Raw genomic sequence first — 16,261 nt, 5'->3', positions numbered from 1 at the left:
AGTATCTATAGTTCTGCTTAAGTAACAAATGTGTGAACTTTTGACACCACTGGATATTAGTTGCTCTGTTGATATATATGTGAGTTTGTTCATTGGTTGGTCTTTTGGTTGGTTAGTTGGCTTGTTTTGTTGTCTAATTTGTTCATAATGTTTGTTTGTTTATAGGTTGGTCTGGTGGTTGGTTTTACAGTTGCTCCATTGGTTGCTTTGCTGCTATGTATGTATTAGTAAATTGGTTGGTCTGGTGGTTTGCACATTTGTTTTTTCGATGGGTTGCTCTGTTGGGTGGTTAACTGGTTTGTGATTTGTTTTGCTGGTTGTTTGGTTTGTACATTTTCTTGATGGTTGGTTGGTTGGCTGGTTTTGCTCGAAATGTTTTACCAGAGATATGTGTATCATGTAGCCCAACTTAGAATCAATTTAAAATAGATTTTTAATGATTTTATTTTTTTAAACATTACATACCAAATTTTAACTCATTTTGTGTAATTTGCTATAATTTCTTTAATTGATTCTGCCATTTTTTTTTTTACAATGTTTTACAATTGTGCTCTAGCCATTGGTGTTTAATAGTTGCCAATAATGTTTGGATTTATTGAGAAGTTTAAAGTCTGGCCATTTTGACTCTCTTTGGAAAAAGTTGTTCCCATCATGTTCACATTTTTTAAAACCATTTTTAGGCATAAAGGCAAAGTTATTTTAATGCCAGATTACTAAATATGTGAAAACAATTAGAATTCACATTTATTAATTACAGGTTTTCATTCATATGTTTTTTTGTTTTTTTTTTGGATTGATGATTTTATTGCACAGGAATCAATGCGGTTTCTCTGAAAGGGTTTAGTTCTTAGTTTCACTTCATATGATAATTGCTACCCATTGTAAAAGCAGTGAAATAGAGTGCCCATTTGTTCCTAAAGTAAATAGATTTTTCTGATATACATGCAGGACCAGCATGAGCTTGACTCTCTATCTTTATTGGTAGTGGGAGGTCTGTGATAGCAACAAGCAGAGCTGAGCTTTCAGAGCTGCTGTGAATGTGTGCGCCGTCATTTGAGTTTAAAAAAGCAGTGCCACCTTATTCTACTCCCTATTAAAGCAGCTGTAAGCTACCTAAGTGTTTGGCCTGACTTTGTTTGAGCTCAGAGTTCACAACTAAAGTGTCCCTCCCCCATGATAGAAAATGCCTTGCCTCTGGCTCTCATTTTAACTGTTTTTATCCAACTTTCTAATTGCTAAAAACACTAAATAAAACAAATAAGGACAGTGAAAACGAAAAAACCTGAATTGTCATCTACTTATCTAAGTGTATCGGTCAGATTTCAACATTTGAAGTGTGGGTTTGAAATTTTTATTAAAACATATACAATTAAAGTTTATTTTTTTCCTTCTTTCTGTATAATTATAATCTCAAAGCCAGCTAATGATGTCGGAACTGTGCCATTAAATCAGTTGGTGTTGGAAATGGCTCAAAATGATCATCTATTAATTCCTTTGTGACGCTTCGCTGAGAGCAACTGGAAGGCTTTTAACATCGCGGGAAACTTCTTAAAGAAACACTTTGCTTCCCATTTAGTCTCAGAATTCTTCTCCCTCTGAGGTCAGGTTCTCCTTTCACTGCTCAGCTTTTAAAATCACTCTCATTTTTTTTTAGCATATTTGCCTTTTTGCTTTAGTTTGCCGTCCTCATGTTGGCAGCCACACAGACATAAATCATTTAGGAGGCTTAAATGCTCATTGTTCATTTCAGCATTGGCAATCGTTAACGTTTCCTCAGATTAATAGCCCTCTTTAGCAAAAGCAAACTTATTTAATTGGTTGGATTCTGGGTATGTTTGATTTTGTTGTAGTATAAATGAGTCAGTCACATATTTACAAAATAAAGAACCAAACAAATCAAACCACCCAGACTGAATGATGGAAATGAAATGTTCAGTTTTTATGTATTTTAATTATTACAATATCAGATAAAAGGAGAACAGGTCAACGCTGCTATAGCTTCTAATCTAGTGAGTCAGAGGAAAGCTGTAAAAAAAAAAAAATTTATTCTGTGTGTCTCTTTTGAGTTTTCTCCCCCCTTAGTCTAGTTTCTAACTTTTTTAAACATGCCACAGTAGGGTTAATCTTTTTTTTTTTTTTTTTTGGTTTATTGGTAGGAAGACTGCTGTCCTGTTGCATTAATTTGTGCCGGCCTTCATACACCTTTTCCTTCAACATTATCATAATTTTATTGTTTGCCCTGGAATAGACCTGAATTTCAGAAGTAGTAGAAAGACATAAAAAAACTGCAGTTGAGTTTCTGATTTGGAAAATCACTTTGGACGTGTTACATGTTTTTACATTTGCATATCATCCACCTATGAATTTGCACAGTTTGGTCACTAGAATATCATCTGCATAATATCATCTGCATATTGATTAAGGTAAATGTGCAAAATAAAGGTTTGCAGACCCTCTGTTGAATTGCAAACTCAACTCGCTTTGCATTTTCTTTGAAGATCCGCTCCATGCGTACAAACACGTTCACACACATTTTAAGATGCCAAACGCCGCTCAAGATCAGGCTCAAAGACTAAGACAAAAACTTGATGGCTGCCAAAATCAACACTGTCTGGGAGTTTGATGCTATCTGTCAGAGAATTGATGGTTTATATAACAGTTTGATGGTGTATGCGTGAGTGTGTGGGACATTCAGATTTTTTGAGTTTTTGTGAGAAAGTTTGATTGTCAAGTAAATAGCTGTAATTTTATTTTATTTTTTTCAAGGGGCCTCTCATTACTTTGAAGATTTGTTAATCCCTCCTTCTTAATGATGCCTTTGCTTCTTTAGATGCAGTCAGCATCCAAAGTGCATTGATTAAAGTCAAAGTTGTGCCTGTGTCTTAACAGTTTGCCTGTTGAATCCTCTTACTCCGTGCAGAAAAAAAGAGAAATCAGCCACTGACTTTTTGATCGCCTTAATAATAAAATGGAAAAACTTTCCAGGTCTAATCTTGGCAGTGATTTAAGCCAGATGCCTTGAACACGTAGCTCAACAGTGCTCCCGCGTTTAAAGACAGAAGAGCTTTTTACCTCTACTATCAGGGATGAAAGCCTGTTCTAGGGACAGATTTAGTTATTTATTTTCTTCTCAATCCTCAGATGTTTAGCAATGATTTGCATCCATCCAGACATAGCAGGCCACAGACAACTAACATCCTTTCAACCAAGCAACAGTGATGTGTTTACAGGAATGTCTGGTTTAAAACTAATATAATAGCAGGCATTACAAGACAGTAATGAGGACTAGAAGTCCAGTAAATCATTTCTGTTTTCCAACTTGATTATCAGTAAATACATTTTATTTTCTTATTGTGTAGCATTCTCTATTTTCTGTCATTTCTGTTGATCTTGTTATGTGTTCTTTTTTATATAATTATCATGTTCCGCTGGTAGAAACAGAAATAAAAGAAATCTGTCTCCATCCATGGTGTTCTAGTTAATGGATGGGAGCACAGGTTTTAAAATAAGCAGTGATTTTATGCAGAATGGACTGAGACAGTTTATGTGTTCCCTCCACCTCTAGATTAGATCCATTAAATCTAGAACACTAGCATTTTCATTTTGTATTGTTGGATCATAACCTGGATCCAAGTGGAGCTTTAAAATACAAAAAAAGACAAACTACAGAGAATTCAAAGGGTCTGTATTACATCATCATTTAGGATTAAGACCCAACACCTACCCACCCATCCGAAAAGCAAAGTGTCCTAAAAGAAGCTCAGCAGTTATCAGTTTACTCCTATGAGAAAATAACTCAAACTCAGTCAGATTGAAACTGATCCATCTGTAAGCAGCCATTCCCGTTTTATATGTAAATATGAATATTTCCTCGCTGTCTTTTTTCCCCTGGAACAACAATTCAACACCAAATCACTTTTACATGCAATCAACTTAACCTCATAGTGAAGAAACAAGAATTACGGCACTTTAAAAGCTGTGTAACTATCAGAGGTTTGCAGGAGTTAAAAGTTTCTTTCATGCTGATCAGGTGTTTGGCGGGACTGAACTAGTTAGAGGTATTAGATTTAGGCTGAATTCATGTGCTCCTTTAAATTTTTACTCATTCCCAACTAGAGGTTGTCAAAAGCATTGATACTCAAAAAAGTATTGATACTAAAACATTGCATCCAGAGACGATGCTCGTTTTCAAAATGATCAACACCACCTTTCTCTGTTGAAGTCACAGAATGAAGCAGAGAGAAGTAGAAACGTCCAAACAGCAAACACAGCCGACTCTACCATCTATGTTTGACCAACAACAGAAATATGATGCCACGTCTCCAGAAGCATGAAAATAAACAGAGCTGTGGCAGAGTTCATATGTATCGATCAGGTTCCTATTTACACTGTGGAGAAATCTGGGTTCCAACAACTTATTAAGCAGCTAAACCCAGTAAAAATATTTCTGTTAAATTTTGGGGTCCCTTTTTTTATCCCAAGGATAAAAACAAAGACCTCAAGTATTGATATTGAGTAGAAAATGTTGGTATCGTGACACCCCTAATCCAACCCTGAACCCCGATGCTAACAAAAGAACCCTATCTCAAGACCGTGTCCTAATCATATCAAAAACTTTGTTAAATCCATTTTTAATGCATGATCAAAGAAGGCAGAATACAATGTTTGGTAGATCACTAGGAAGGAACAGGAGAAGTCTCTGCCTGGATTAAGATCCACAGAATTAGACCCATAGACCCCATGAACCAGCTGTACCCCACCCCCACAGTGACCTTCTGGCCCAGAGCTCACTTTTACCTTGGCAGGCATTGGTCCTTCTAATTCCATCCACATATAATTTAATAGGAAGCTATTGACCAGGCTATATAATACTCTTGGCCCTGGCTCCGCCCTGTTTGACCTGTTGCCCTCTGGAAGGCGCTACAGGCAAATGAGGATCAGGACAAACAGACTCAAAAACAGTTTATTCCCCCAAGCCATTGCCGCCCTCAACTCCGACCTGCACTTTCGGTCACTTTACACCTGTTTTGCACTACACCCCCTCCAGGAACCTGCACCTCCGGGAGGTCCTGTGGGCCCACTCTTAAACACCCCCCCCACCCACAATATGTGCCAGTACTGTTTACATTTCCTTTTCCTTCTAATATACGTATATTTTTATTTCTTTTAATTTCACGGTAGCTGAAATGGAAGTCCCAAAAATCTCATTGTATCCGTTGTAGAATATGATGACAATAAAGGCTTTTTAACTTTAACTTTTAACTTAAAAAAAAAAACCCTGTAGGGTTGTAATATTTTAATATTATAATTTTTACAGCAAAGTTTGAAAAGACAGTTTCTTCCTTCTGTAAGAAATTCAGTTATTTCGGCATTAAATGTGGATGAAACTCATTAGAATAACTTGAATTGTTTCTAAATTCATTATGTTTGGTTTGAACCAGGTCCCCTATATTCTCTGTTTCCTGTGTCGCTGTTTGCAATAAATAACAGTCACTTTCTTTACATCTAATATCACTTTAATCAGTGAGAATCAGTCAGAAATTCTTCATTTTAATCAGTAAAGGAAACAGAAAACTGCCCATTATTCTGCATTTATGTCTTTAATAGGAAGTAGATTAAAGTTTTCCCATGCTGAATTTTGGGAGTGTTTCCGCAACATAGAGTCTGTTTAGTCTATTTTTTCATTTACTTAAGAGAATAATTCAGGCAGTCTGAATAACAAATCCAGTAGCTCTGACTAAAATAGCAGCCGCAGACTGAGACGCCTGACATACCTGGAGAGGTAGCTTTTTTAAGGACATGAATCGCTCAAAATAAATAGAGATTTCTATTGTTATTTTTATGTTAACATTAGATATGTAGTTTTTACCTTAAATGAATAACTGTGTTGTTTTTTTCTGACCAATAAAGCTCTACTGGGATCATTTCTAAGAATCAAAACTCCTTTACTGATATTGAGTCCCTTGTTTTTCAGCTCTGTCTTTAGATCCTTTAGAGCACAGATAAATGCTAATCCACCACCGTGTGTTTGAGACATTCCTATAAAAACCTGTTTCTGTCTGTATTTGGAGTCTGAAAGTGTGCCGGTTCATACCAGCCGGGAAATTACCTACCAAGCAGCTCTAGGAAGACAAAGCCCAGCTGACACACACACACCTTTAAAAAAAAGTTCTTTAGAAAATCTTCCCAGTGCTGAATGCTAATGCCATTATGCTTTTTCCTCCTTTATGCCCGGCCCGTCTCCACGTTCCTGTGTTGCTGCAGATGTGACTCAGAAAACCGATACCTTGGTAACCCCCTCCGTGGAACCTGTTATTGTAAGTATGCTCAAACGCACCCCCCCCCCCATTGTCTCTGACTTGCACACATACACCTGTATGAGCTGTACTGTCTGTCGGTGCAATGTTCCATACCCCTGGACGCAAACTGACCTTGAAAGCCACTTTGTATGTAGACACACGGCTCTGAAGCAGAAACCATTCATCTAAATGTTAGCCAACCTGCATCTGGATCTTAAATAACAAACCAAAGACCTTTAATCTGTCTACTGCGGACACTCCTCTTGAAATGCATAGAAAACTTCTTATTATTATGAGTCGCTCATACATAACATGGAAACCAGAGAAACATTATAAGCCTCATGTCGATGATTGTTAGGAAAGATTTTTGTTTTCCCCTTGATTTTGGATTGCTGAGCGTGCATAATCCAAACTAAACGCAAATAAGGTTCTCTACAAGTCGCTTCTAGTTAAAAGGGACCTGGATGTGTGCATTCAGGCATAGATTTACTCTGATTAATTCAGAGTAAATCTATGCCTGGTAAGTTTGATTCTCGGTAAGTTTAATCTCTTTTATTTTTTCTGATTGTCAGGATATAACAGTCTTCTCTTCATTTTTTTATCTAGGCTTTCAGGGGGTCTCATGGGTTAATCGGGGGGGTCGAGCCCCCCTGGACCCCCCGTATTTCGCACTCTGATAATAAACCTACTAGAAGGCAAAGGAAGCACAATCTGAAGCCATTGAAGGGGACCGATAACTGCTAATAGCGGCCATTTAAATGTTGAACACATCCAAAACGGTTGACAGACCTCAGCAAACCGCTCTGCTGGAAAACTTTGTAAGGACTCTGAGCAGAAGCATTTTAAATAAGTTTTTGTTATCTTATTGATTTGTGTTTAGTGCAGGAAAAAAAAATCAAAGCATTTCAATAATGCAGTCTGCTCAAAACTATCTTTTTCAGTCTTTGGGGGAAATCAGTCCTCTAATTTGGCCAATGTTTTTTGAAGTGAGGTTTGATAAATTCTGGCTTTCATCAGATATTGTAATGTATGGAAACTACTAATATACGGATAGGAAAAAGGACAATATTGATGTAATGCTGATGGGATATACAGTGTTATTTTACTGCACCTTAAATCTGCTGCATTTTAAAATAAACAGCATTCATTTCCATGGATTTTGAGACTGAAATGAGTAAAAACATGTCTAATTTTCAGTGATTCTGGAAGCAAAAACTAAAAGATCCTTAACAGAAGATCCCTGAAGCATGGAAATATGTTTTAAGAAATAAAAGTAATAATTTTCTTTCCTCTCATACTGAGGATAGAGAAAGAGGAAATAAAAGTAATGTTTTCTTGATGGGTTTTGTTTTCCTGTTTCCAGATGCAAGGCAGGGTTCACATTGACTAGCTTATTTGCAACAAATTGCTGGTTTTTGACTCTGGAGGGCAGATGAAGGGGGAAAGCAGTAGAGAAAACAGATGTTTTGTAGCATGCAAGTGTGTGCCCTTTCTCCTCATCACTCATCCTAGAAAAAATATCATCGTTCCAAATAATACACCATACTGGCTGACGGTTCAAGTTCTGTCAATGTCAACCATCTAGAGTTAGTGCGACTATTAAAGCTGCAATGGCAGACGAAATGGAGCAGTTAAAGGAGTGCTACCAGCACCTAGAGATCCTAGAGAAAATGAAAATAAAAGTGTTTTCAACAATATATGCAGGAAATGTAGAAAAATGATGAAACTTTTTCTTTTTACAGCTGTTAATGGAGCTGTAAAGGCGAGAAACAGAAATGTCACAATTTGTTAAGGAAGAAACCATCCTTAACAAAATTTTAGCTTTAAAATCACTAGATGGCACCAGTGCAGTGCCCTTTCTCAGCATTGTGTGTTGCTTTAGGTAATACATATGCATCCGGATACACATGTACTGGTTTTAGGAGCTATTAGTCTGTGATTGCAGGGCTCTTTGATATCGCTATGGCTACAGCTGAAGTGCTGTGTGTTTTCTTTTTTTTATTTCCCTGCATACGTTTGACTCCATTATGACTTTCATTAATAAAGGCATTACGGTGTAACACTGTTTGAACAAGAGCAAGCATGATCGGATGTAAATACATCCAAACCCTTCCCGCCACAAAGTTGCGGTCTTCTGCACACGCATACAGATTGCATTTGTGTGCAAATGAGAAATTTCAAAGCAATCCACTTCCTTTTTACCATGAGGAGTGGGGCTGCAATTGTGAGTGAGGTCAATATTAGCTTTAAATGTCATTGAGCAGAAAGGACTGATAAGGAGGGGGGAAAAAACTTAATTTTTTTTTCAGGTTAACCTATATAGGGGTAAAGGCTCTATTTGGTTAAAAACTGAAATATGAAAAGGAAAAGTTTGTATCAACTAGGTTTCTGTGCTTTTAAATGTGGAATAATATTTGGTTTATTAACCACAGAAGCAAAGTAGATCAAAGTGACGGGTTTATGTTGACAAAAAAAGGACAAAAAACATTTATTTTTAGCAGGACGTATGACCTTTAACATTTTACAATCATGCTATTGATTTTATTAATGTGTTTTTAAAGTGATCTTTAGTTTAAAATTTTGATTTTACCCTTCTATAATGATTTGACCTTTAGCACTTTGAGATTTTTTCCTATATGTAAAGTGCATTACAAATAAAATGTATTATTGTTATTATTAATATTATCTCAACCTTCAGAAGTCATGCATATATAAACACGTGCATTGCTTTCCAAACAGTAAGATTCATTGACTTGTTCCTTCTGTCACATTATAACCTACTTTATATTTGCTGCAATAAACAAACAATGAATTGTAATCATTGGTAAGCAAATGGAAGAAGATCACAGACTTTTTCATCTTTTCCAAAAGTACAAAAAAGCAAAATCATGACCTGCCATTTTGAGCATCAGAGACAACTGGTTTAATTATAAAGTCTGTGGTCGATACCCATCAAGAGGAGTCAAGGAATCCTACGGCGTGTTTTCACCCCTGCCCTGCACATTTTTGAAGTTTTGAGCATTATGTGCAGCGTCTTTTGAGCTTAAGATTGTCAAATACTAAAATCGGAAAATCTCAGCTTTTGTATTCAGTATTTTAAAATGAGGCAGATCATTAGGCCTTCAGCCAAAAGATATTAATTTCTCAGTTTGTTTGTTTTAAAACTGAATCTTTATAGAAAAAAATCATCATGCTTAAAACAAAAATAAAAAACTTGCAGGAGTTGTCTTGTTGCTTAGGGCCACTTTCTTGCATGTTTTAAACCTTGCCTGCCTTAAAGTGCCTAAAATAAATAATTGGCTCATTAGGAGGTTTGACTGGCCTTGAAAACAAACTAGGAATATAGTTCATTTATTTGAATCTGGTGTATTAACTTTTTACAACATGGGCAGGATAGAGGACAACGATGAGCAGGAGCTGTGAAAATTGATCTGCATGTCCTCCTCCAGGTTAATCACGAGGTTTATAAACATACCTTTATCAATCTTTCCAATCAACCTTTGCAGAGCTTAAACTGCCAGATCATTTTCACAAACATCACTGGCTTTTTTAGAGAGATGAAACAATGATTACAAAAATCTGCAGTGAGTCAGAGATCCAAAAAAGAAAAGAAAAAAAAACTTTTCTCAGGGTCCTTTAAAGGTTGGGATAAACCAAACTTAATGGAAGGAAATACTCAAAGTTGATTGGCTACAAACTGTATTAATTAAACAACCTTTGACCTACAAAGACATATTTAAAATAACTATATTCTTGTTTTTTTCACATACATTTAATTAAACCATTTTATACTTGAGCTCCTTGTGATTCATTCAGGGAAGGTTGTTGCCTAGAAAGTTTGTCACATTTCTAGAAATGCTCACATTAGGGGCATGTAGGTGGCGCAGCGGTTAGCTCGCACAGCCTATGTAGGGATGCCTTAGTCCAGCCAATTCAGGTTTGAATCTAACCTTTGGTCCTTTGCCGCATGTCTCTCCCTCTCTCATACCCCCTTCCTGTCAGCCTACATTTGAAAAAATTATCCGCTAGTGCTGTAAACCCCCCCAAAAAAATAAATGCTCACATTATTGCAGAGTGCTGAAAAAAATTCTCTAATTTATGCTAAATCTGTCAAACATTCACTAAGTGAAAATGTTTAAAAAATAAAACAGTGAAAACAACTTCTTTGCAACTCTTTTTTTAGTCCGGTGTGCCTAAATGCAACAATGAAATTTCCCAATAATGTCTCTAAACACTGATGTAAAAATAAAAGGCAGATTGTTACTCTGTGATGTAGGAAACATAACATCCTATGATTTCTGTGAAATGAAATGAGGCATGTGCAGTAAATACCAGCCAGTAGGACTTGGCCTGTGATGTTAGTGTCATGGACCACGGTGGTGGCAACAACTAAATACAATAAAGAAGACTTTACACCGTTCTGACAAACACAAGTAGATCAGGTTTTTTTAAGCAGTGATTGCTGCACAATTCATAACAGGAGAGTTGAATCCTATAAATGTCCAGCTCACCTCATGTCCAGGGCATCATGGTGTCTGAATCCATGTTTTGGTGCCAGTTTTTTCTAGGCCCTTCATTTTGCCTGTTGGTTCCTGGTCAGTGCTTTCTGTTTTCTGGACAGTTTGGCTGATCCAGCACCATTGTGTCTGGAGGATTGCTTTCTCCACATGCTGCTATTTTGTTAGCTGCCACAATTCTTGGATGCTGGCTCTTTTAGGCCATAAAATATACTTACCTTAGAAACCTCCTAATGAATATCTAGATTCTCTTTTTGGTCATGACAGTGGTTCTCCTGGTCTAATCTCCATAGAGTAGCACAGTCTTCATAATGGTGTGTAAAAGCTTGATCTGTCTGTAAATCCAAAGGTTCTCTAGTTGTTGGAAAGCCGCATGCGCCTTCCCAATCATTGTTCTTACAATTACATATGTCCTGTGCATTTAGTAATTATGCCAATAACCAACAATGATATGTGGGTTTCCTACCAAAGACTAAATGCAAACATTAAAACTAAATGAGAACGATCAAAGCATTAGTTTAGGGTTGTGCATATCATTTGAACAGGGTTAGGAGACACATATTACAGATAAAATCTCCTCAGGTAGGTTTAAAAGCATTAAAAGCATTAGCATCTAATAATGCTTAATGATCTATACGTTAATTTAAAGACTTTATAGACTAGTGTGACTGTAGCATTAAAACAGAGTAAATATTAATGATATTAGCTAGTCCCAGGTTTATACCCTCATGCTGCAGCATCTAACAGAAATGACAGTTGATGAGTGGATTAATAAATCCAAGTATCCAGTTTTTCACTCATTCCTTTTGGGGCTGAGATCCACTTGCTTGGCTTCTGTAAAAGGCTTTCCTATTGAACCACAAGTTAATTGATGAAAGGCAGCTTTGCTGTTTAATGAGTTTGCCCCCAGTCTGGCTAGCATTTATGAGTGGGCATCACCACGACAACACTTTAATGAACCACTGTCATACTCCATAACAGCCAGCTACAAGGGTTGTCTCATTAGCGGCGGCCACAGCGTGGTCCACAGCCTCCACTGGTAAGACCCACAGACAGCTGAACAGCCAGTCAGTCTGCACACAGTAGAGCCTGACAGCCTCAGGCCTGCTGGAAAAGCTCAACCAGGCAGAAGGAAAATTGAGCTGGTGTTGACGGATGAGCTTACAATCTCTCTAAATTCACTATTGGATACTGACTCAGAAAAAGAAAGAATTTTCATGTCAGATTTACGTTAAACACGATTGAAGAGATTTCATAAGAAATTAATTTGTCATTTTCTCTTAGATTTTAAATTTGTTTTTCTGACAGAAAAAAAAACAAGATCAGAGACGAAATATGCTCTGAAAATGTTGGAACCGCCTCAAATTTCAGTCTTTGTTTTAACAAAGTCAGCGTTGTGCCGCTTTTAGGACTGAAGGCCATTTATTATAACTACAATCCGTTGTCTGTCAAACGTCTTAATATTCATTGATGAAGAAACAAACTATCAGGTCTCCAGTGTGTCGTGAATGAATGATTTCTTCAAGGCCAAAAAATACATGTTAACAGGATGCTGATACTGTTCACTGCTATTGTTGCGGCTGGCACATGTAGCAGCTTAAATTAAAAAACAATCGTACACAAAGATTAAAGTAAAACCACAGGGCATTTTTTCCCCATCTTTAGCAATAGTGTTGTTTTATAATTTGACCAGATTATGATTATATTAATAACTAGAACTGGATTCTATAGTTAATTAATTGGTCATGCAAATTGAGGGTAAAACCAATTAATATTATAACTTTAAACTGCTTACTCACCATGGTTCTTAGTCTTTTATATAAAGATTGGATTCCTGGATTAGCTGTTAAATCCATTTGTCTTCACCAATTTAGTAATTTAGACTTTGGCTATTAGCAGAGTCATTAATCACCAACCAAATCAATCTGTCTCTGTTCATTCAAAGGCAGGGGGATTTGGTCTGAGTGATAAATCGTTCACTGAATAAAATAACCACCAAAGAACATATTGGGAACTTTATTAGCTAGTAATTGTTTTTAAAGTATTATTGTATCTATTAACTTATGTAGAAATACTACTGAAAATAAGAACAAGTAAATAAAAGCAAGCAAAAAAAGGGGTTTTCAGAGCCTGATGAATGTTAATTTTAAGGCTTAATGCTTTCAAAGTGTCCTTTAAATTACTAGCAGATGTTAAATGCAGTCAAAACAGTGAAGGCATCAAAATGTTGTGACACTGGAACCAGTGGATTAGTTCAGCTGGCAGCAGCTGGCAAACCCGGCTGGCTCGGTTCCATTGGTTTCTCTCAGTCCAGGAGTTCAACTTGGTTCAGGAAATATAATTACTCATCCATGACGCAGTTCTTAGAAAGACTTGAATTATTCTTATGCAAACCACAGAAGTAAACTTTGCAGGGCTTTATTTTGTTACTTCTAACAGGTTGAAAAAGGCCGCCACTTTAAAGTGGCGGTTTATAGCTTGTACCAGCGGCTCAGACGGCTGTAAAACGGCTCCAACAACAGCTTAACCAACGGGTCACGGTTCGGCGGATTCACAGTTCCACTACACCAAGGGTCAGTGGTTTCTAGCGGCTCCTCGGCATACAGCAATCGGACACGGCTGTTCCGCGGGCGGCAATGTGGGTTAACAAGAACTAGATAGCTTTCTCATCTGCTTCAGCAGGTGGGTTAAAAAAAACATTGCGTTCAACTAGTTTTGAAACTCTGGAAAAACACGAAACTACGTTCAGCTCTCCTGAATCGTAGGCAAAATGTAGTCTGATTCGGCCAGCAAGCACTCCTCCCCGGAGAAGAATTGGTGGCTACGTATGTAGCTTCAGCTGAAAACCGGTGAATCACTCCCCTATTGAGGCTTGAAAGCCGCTGGCAAAAGGAAGTTGAATGGCAGTCGGCTGCTCAAGCAATCTCTACCGCAGGGATGTGACTTCACATTGACATTTGATCTTCAACACTGTGATTACAGTAAAAGACTTGTCCCAGTGTGTGTCCTCCGAGTCTCAGCTGTCCTTTTCAGAGTGTGGGAAAAAGGCATTGTGGTGTTTTTACATTGAGATGAAATGGATTGTTGAGGAAAGAAAAACCCTGAAAGACACAGCAACAGCAAACTTTCTGCAGGGGAAAAAAAGGCCATCACACTCCAAAGGGGGTAGGAGGAGCTACTGCAGTAGCTGGTAGACTTTGCAAACTTTGTCTTAAAAAAGAAAAATTCAATTTTGTTTTTGTTTAAAAGGTTTATTTTAAGTGTTTTGCTTTAATCTACAATTTTTGAAAGATCAGACATTCATATTTTCACAAAGGACTGAACATTTAATAATATTAGCGTTAGTTTTTAACTTTTAAATTGTAAGACAAACTGTATTTGGACAGTCTTGCGCAAAAACGTACAAAAAATGCGGATTTCCCCCCATCCCATACGGACTAAGACCCTATGAACATAGTTGGCTATTGTTATGATAAATATTGTTGCTCAATATTGATTTTCATTGCGTAAGTATAGTAAAAAGTACGGTATAACAGGTTCAAAGGTCATTATTTAAAAAATGTCCATCAGCTGGAGCCCAGCACCCAACCCCTAACCTGGAAGAAAAGGCTCCTGTCTTCACTGCCACTCCACCCTCCTCCTGTATGGGTGCTGCCCTCTTCTGGTGAATAAGGCAAAAAAAAAACTTTTACAGCAGAAAAACACAATTTGAAAAGTTTCTGTCATTGTGGAGATCAAGTGCTGAAAGAGACTCTTTAAGTAGAATGATTGCGCTCTCATCATCAAGGTAGGTGTTTCCTTGAGAGGGAGTTAATGACAGCTTCACGTAGAACGGCTGCTGCTCTGGGTGTAAAATTCACGAAAATTACTCCGACTTTCAATGATATAGACCCTTTAAATCAATAATGTCTTTCTGATAGATCCAGCTCTCTTATCTTCACTCTTTTATCAACTTCAGTGTATGTTGACCTCCGGTCATGTGGGAAATTGTCTTTGTCCTTGTTTCTTTCACCAGGTCCTTGAACATTACTGTGCTGCACAGTGAAGTGAGCGCTACACTCGGGAAAGTGTTGCAAATGGGAAATAATGAGTTGACAACAAGCATTAAATGAAATGTCAATGAGATTTTCTGATAGAATGACATCGTCAGGGATTCCACGCCTGTTTGTGAGCTGCTGTTTAGAGTAGATATCTCTATCAGATGATGCTCTCTGGATGGAGGATTCTCGCTCTTCTTCAGGTCCTTCTGGTTCTCCGAGGTCACTCCAGCTTACAAATGAAGGAAACTGGATAACTGACACCTGCTTTTTCACTTTGAGCTCCTCTAGGGACTTCAAAAACATTTAGTAAAACCTTCATATGAGTTATCTGGAGCTCATATTTTTATATGCAATTTCCTAAGTAAAACAGCTCAGATGGGATTCCTATTTAGCTTAGGACTTTTAAATCTGCTGCATGCTCATGATCCTAATTGCCTTGAATTCACAGAGGGATCTCTGTGCATGGGATTTTTCCATGTTAGATGTATATTTTATGAATTACCAGTGAGGAGAAAAGCCCACCTGTATGGTCAAAAATACACAGGACCATAATATATGCAAGAAAGTAGTGCAAGACACTGGATGCACTAGAAGGCACTCACACATACTCACACAATCTCCAAGCTGTTTTTCCCTTGACAAGTAAAAACCTACATGCTCTGGTGCTGCAGCGCAGACCCTTATGGGATAAACAAATGAGCAGCATCAGAGACTGCCTGCCTTGAAGAGGAAGGGGAAAGAAGAAAGCATCCTCTTTGATCTGATCATATCTGCTGTTCAGGCTAAGTTTTCATGAATGCTGAACAAAACAAGACTGTTTGTCAAACATAATTTGCTTTTGTCTCGGTGATGCCCCGGGATTGTACAGCTAAAGAGAAGGTGGCCGATGATACAACATCTCTCCCCGCAGTGTGACAGAGTTGTTATTTCTGCTCTGTAAGCGGAAAAGCTCTGCGATGTCTCAGAGTTCAGCCATTGAAAGCTGGAAAGCAGCTGCAGAGCGGGAGCTACTTTTCTAATCAGGGCTCCATGGATTCTGACTGAGGGATACACAAACTTCAGAGCGCCATCATCAACATGAGGAAGAACAAAGTTTTAGAAAGCTGTGCCACATTTCATTATCCAATTAAAAACCATATGTTATGGTCTTACCTACAGTAATGTTCAGTTTTATTGTTTGACACATTTCTCGGTTAACCATTAAAAATTAAATTCATACATTTATTATTAAATTGATTAATTGATGGATTTTATTTATCTCACAGTGGAGAAATGCACTTGTAACATCTGCTCAATTGTTAAAAAGAAGGAAGATGTCAAAAGGAGGAATAGGAGCATGGGGTATATACAGTATATACACACACAGACACATACATATAAATATATATATATATATATATATATA

At 37.5% G+C, this 16,261-nt stretch overlaps 1 protein-coding gene across 2 annotated transcripts in view; it reads left to right on the top strand.

Moving 5' to 3' along the window:
* Nucleotides 1–16,261, top strand: part of LOC107090624 (attractin-like protein 1) — a 400,529-nt gene that overhangs the window by 178,348 nt on the left and 205,920 nt on the right. For both annotated transcript variants that reach the window (XM_015384120.1, XM_015384119.1), the window contains one exon: nucleotides 6,265–6,317. In XM_015384120.1, coding sequence (XP_015239606.1) covers nucleotides 6,265–6,317 — 53 coding nt within the window. The remainder of the gene's footprint in view (nucleotides 1–6,264; nucleotides 6,318–16,261) is intronic.

This window comes from Cyprinodon variegatus, unplaced genomic scaffold (assembly GCF_000732505.1).
Source record: "Cyprinodon variegatus isolate N-32 unplaced genomic scaffold, C_variegatus-1.0 Scaffold304, whole genome shotgun sequence".
Lineage (NCBI taxonomy): Eukaryota > Metazoa > Chordata > Actinopteri > Cyprinodontiformes > Cyprinodontidae > Cyprinodon > Cyprinodon variegatus.
The sequence above is the reverse complement of the archived record's forward strand: the minus strand, read 5'-3'. Positions and strand labels throughout refer to the sequence as shown.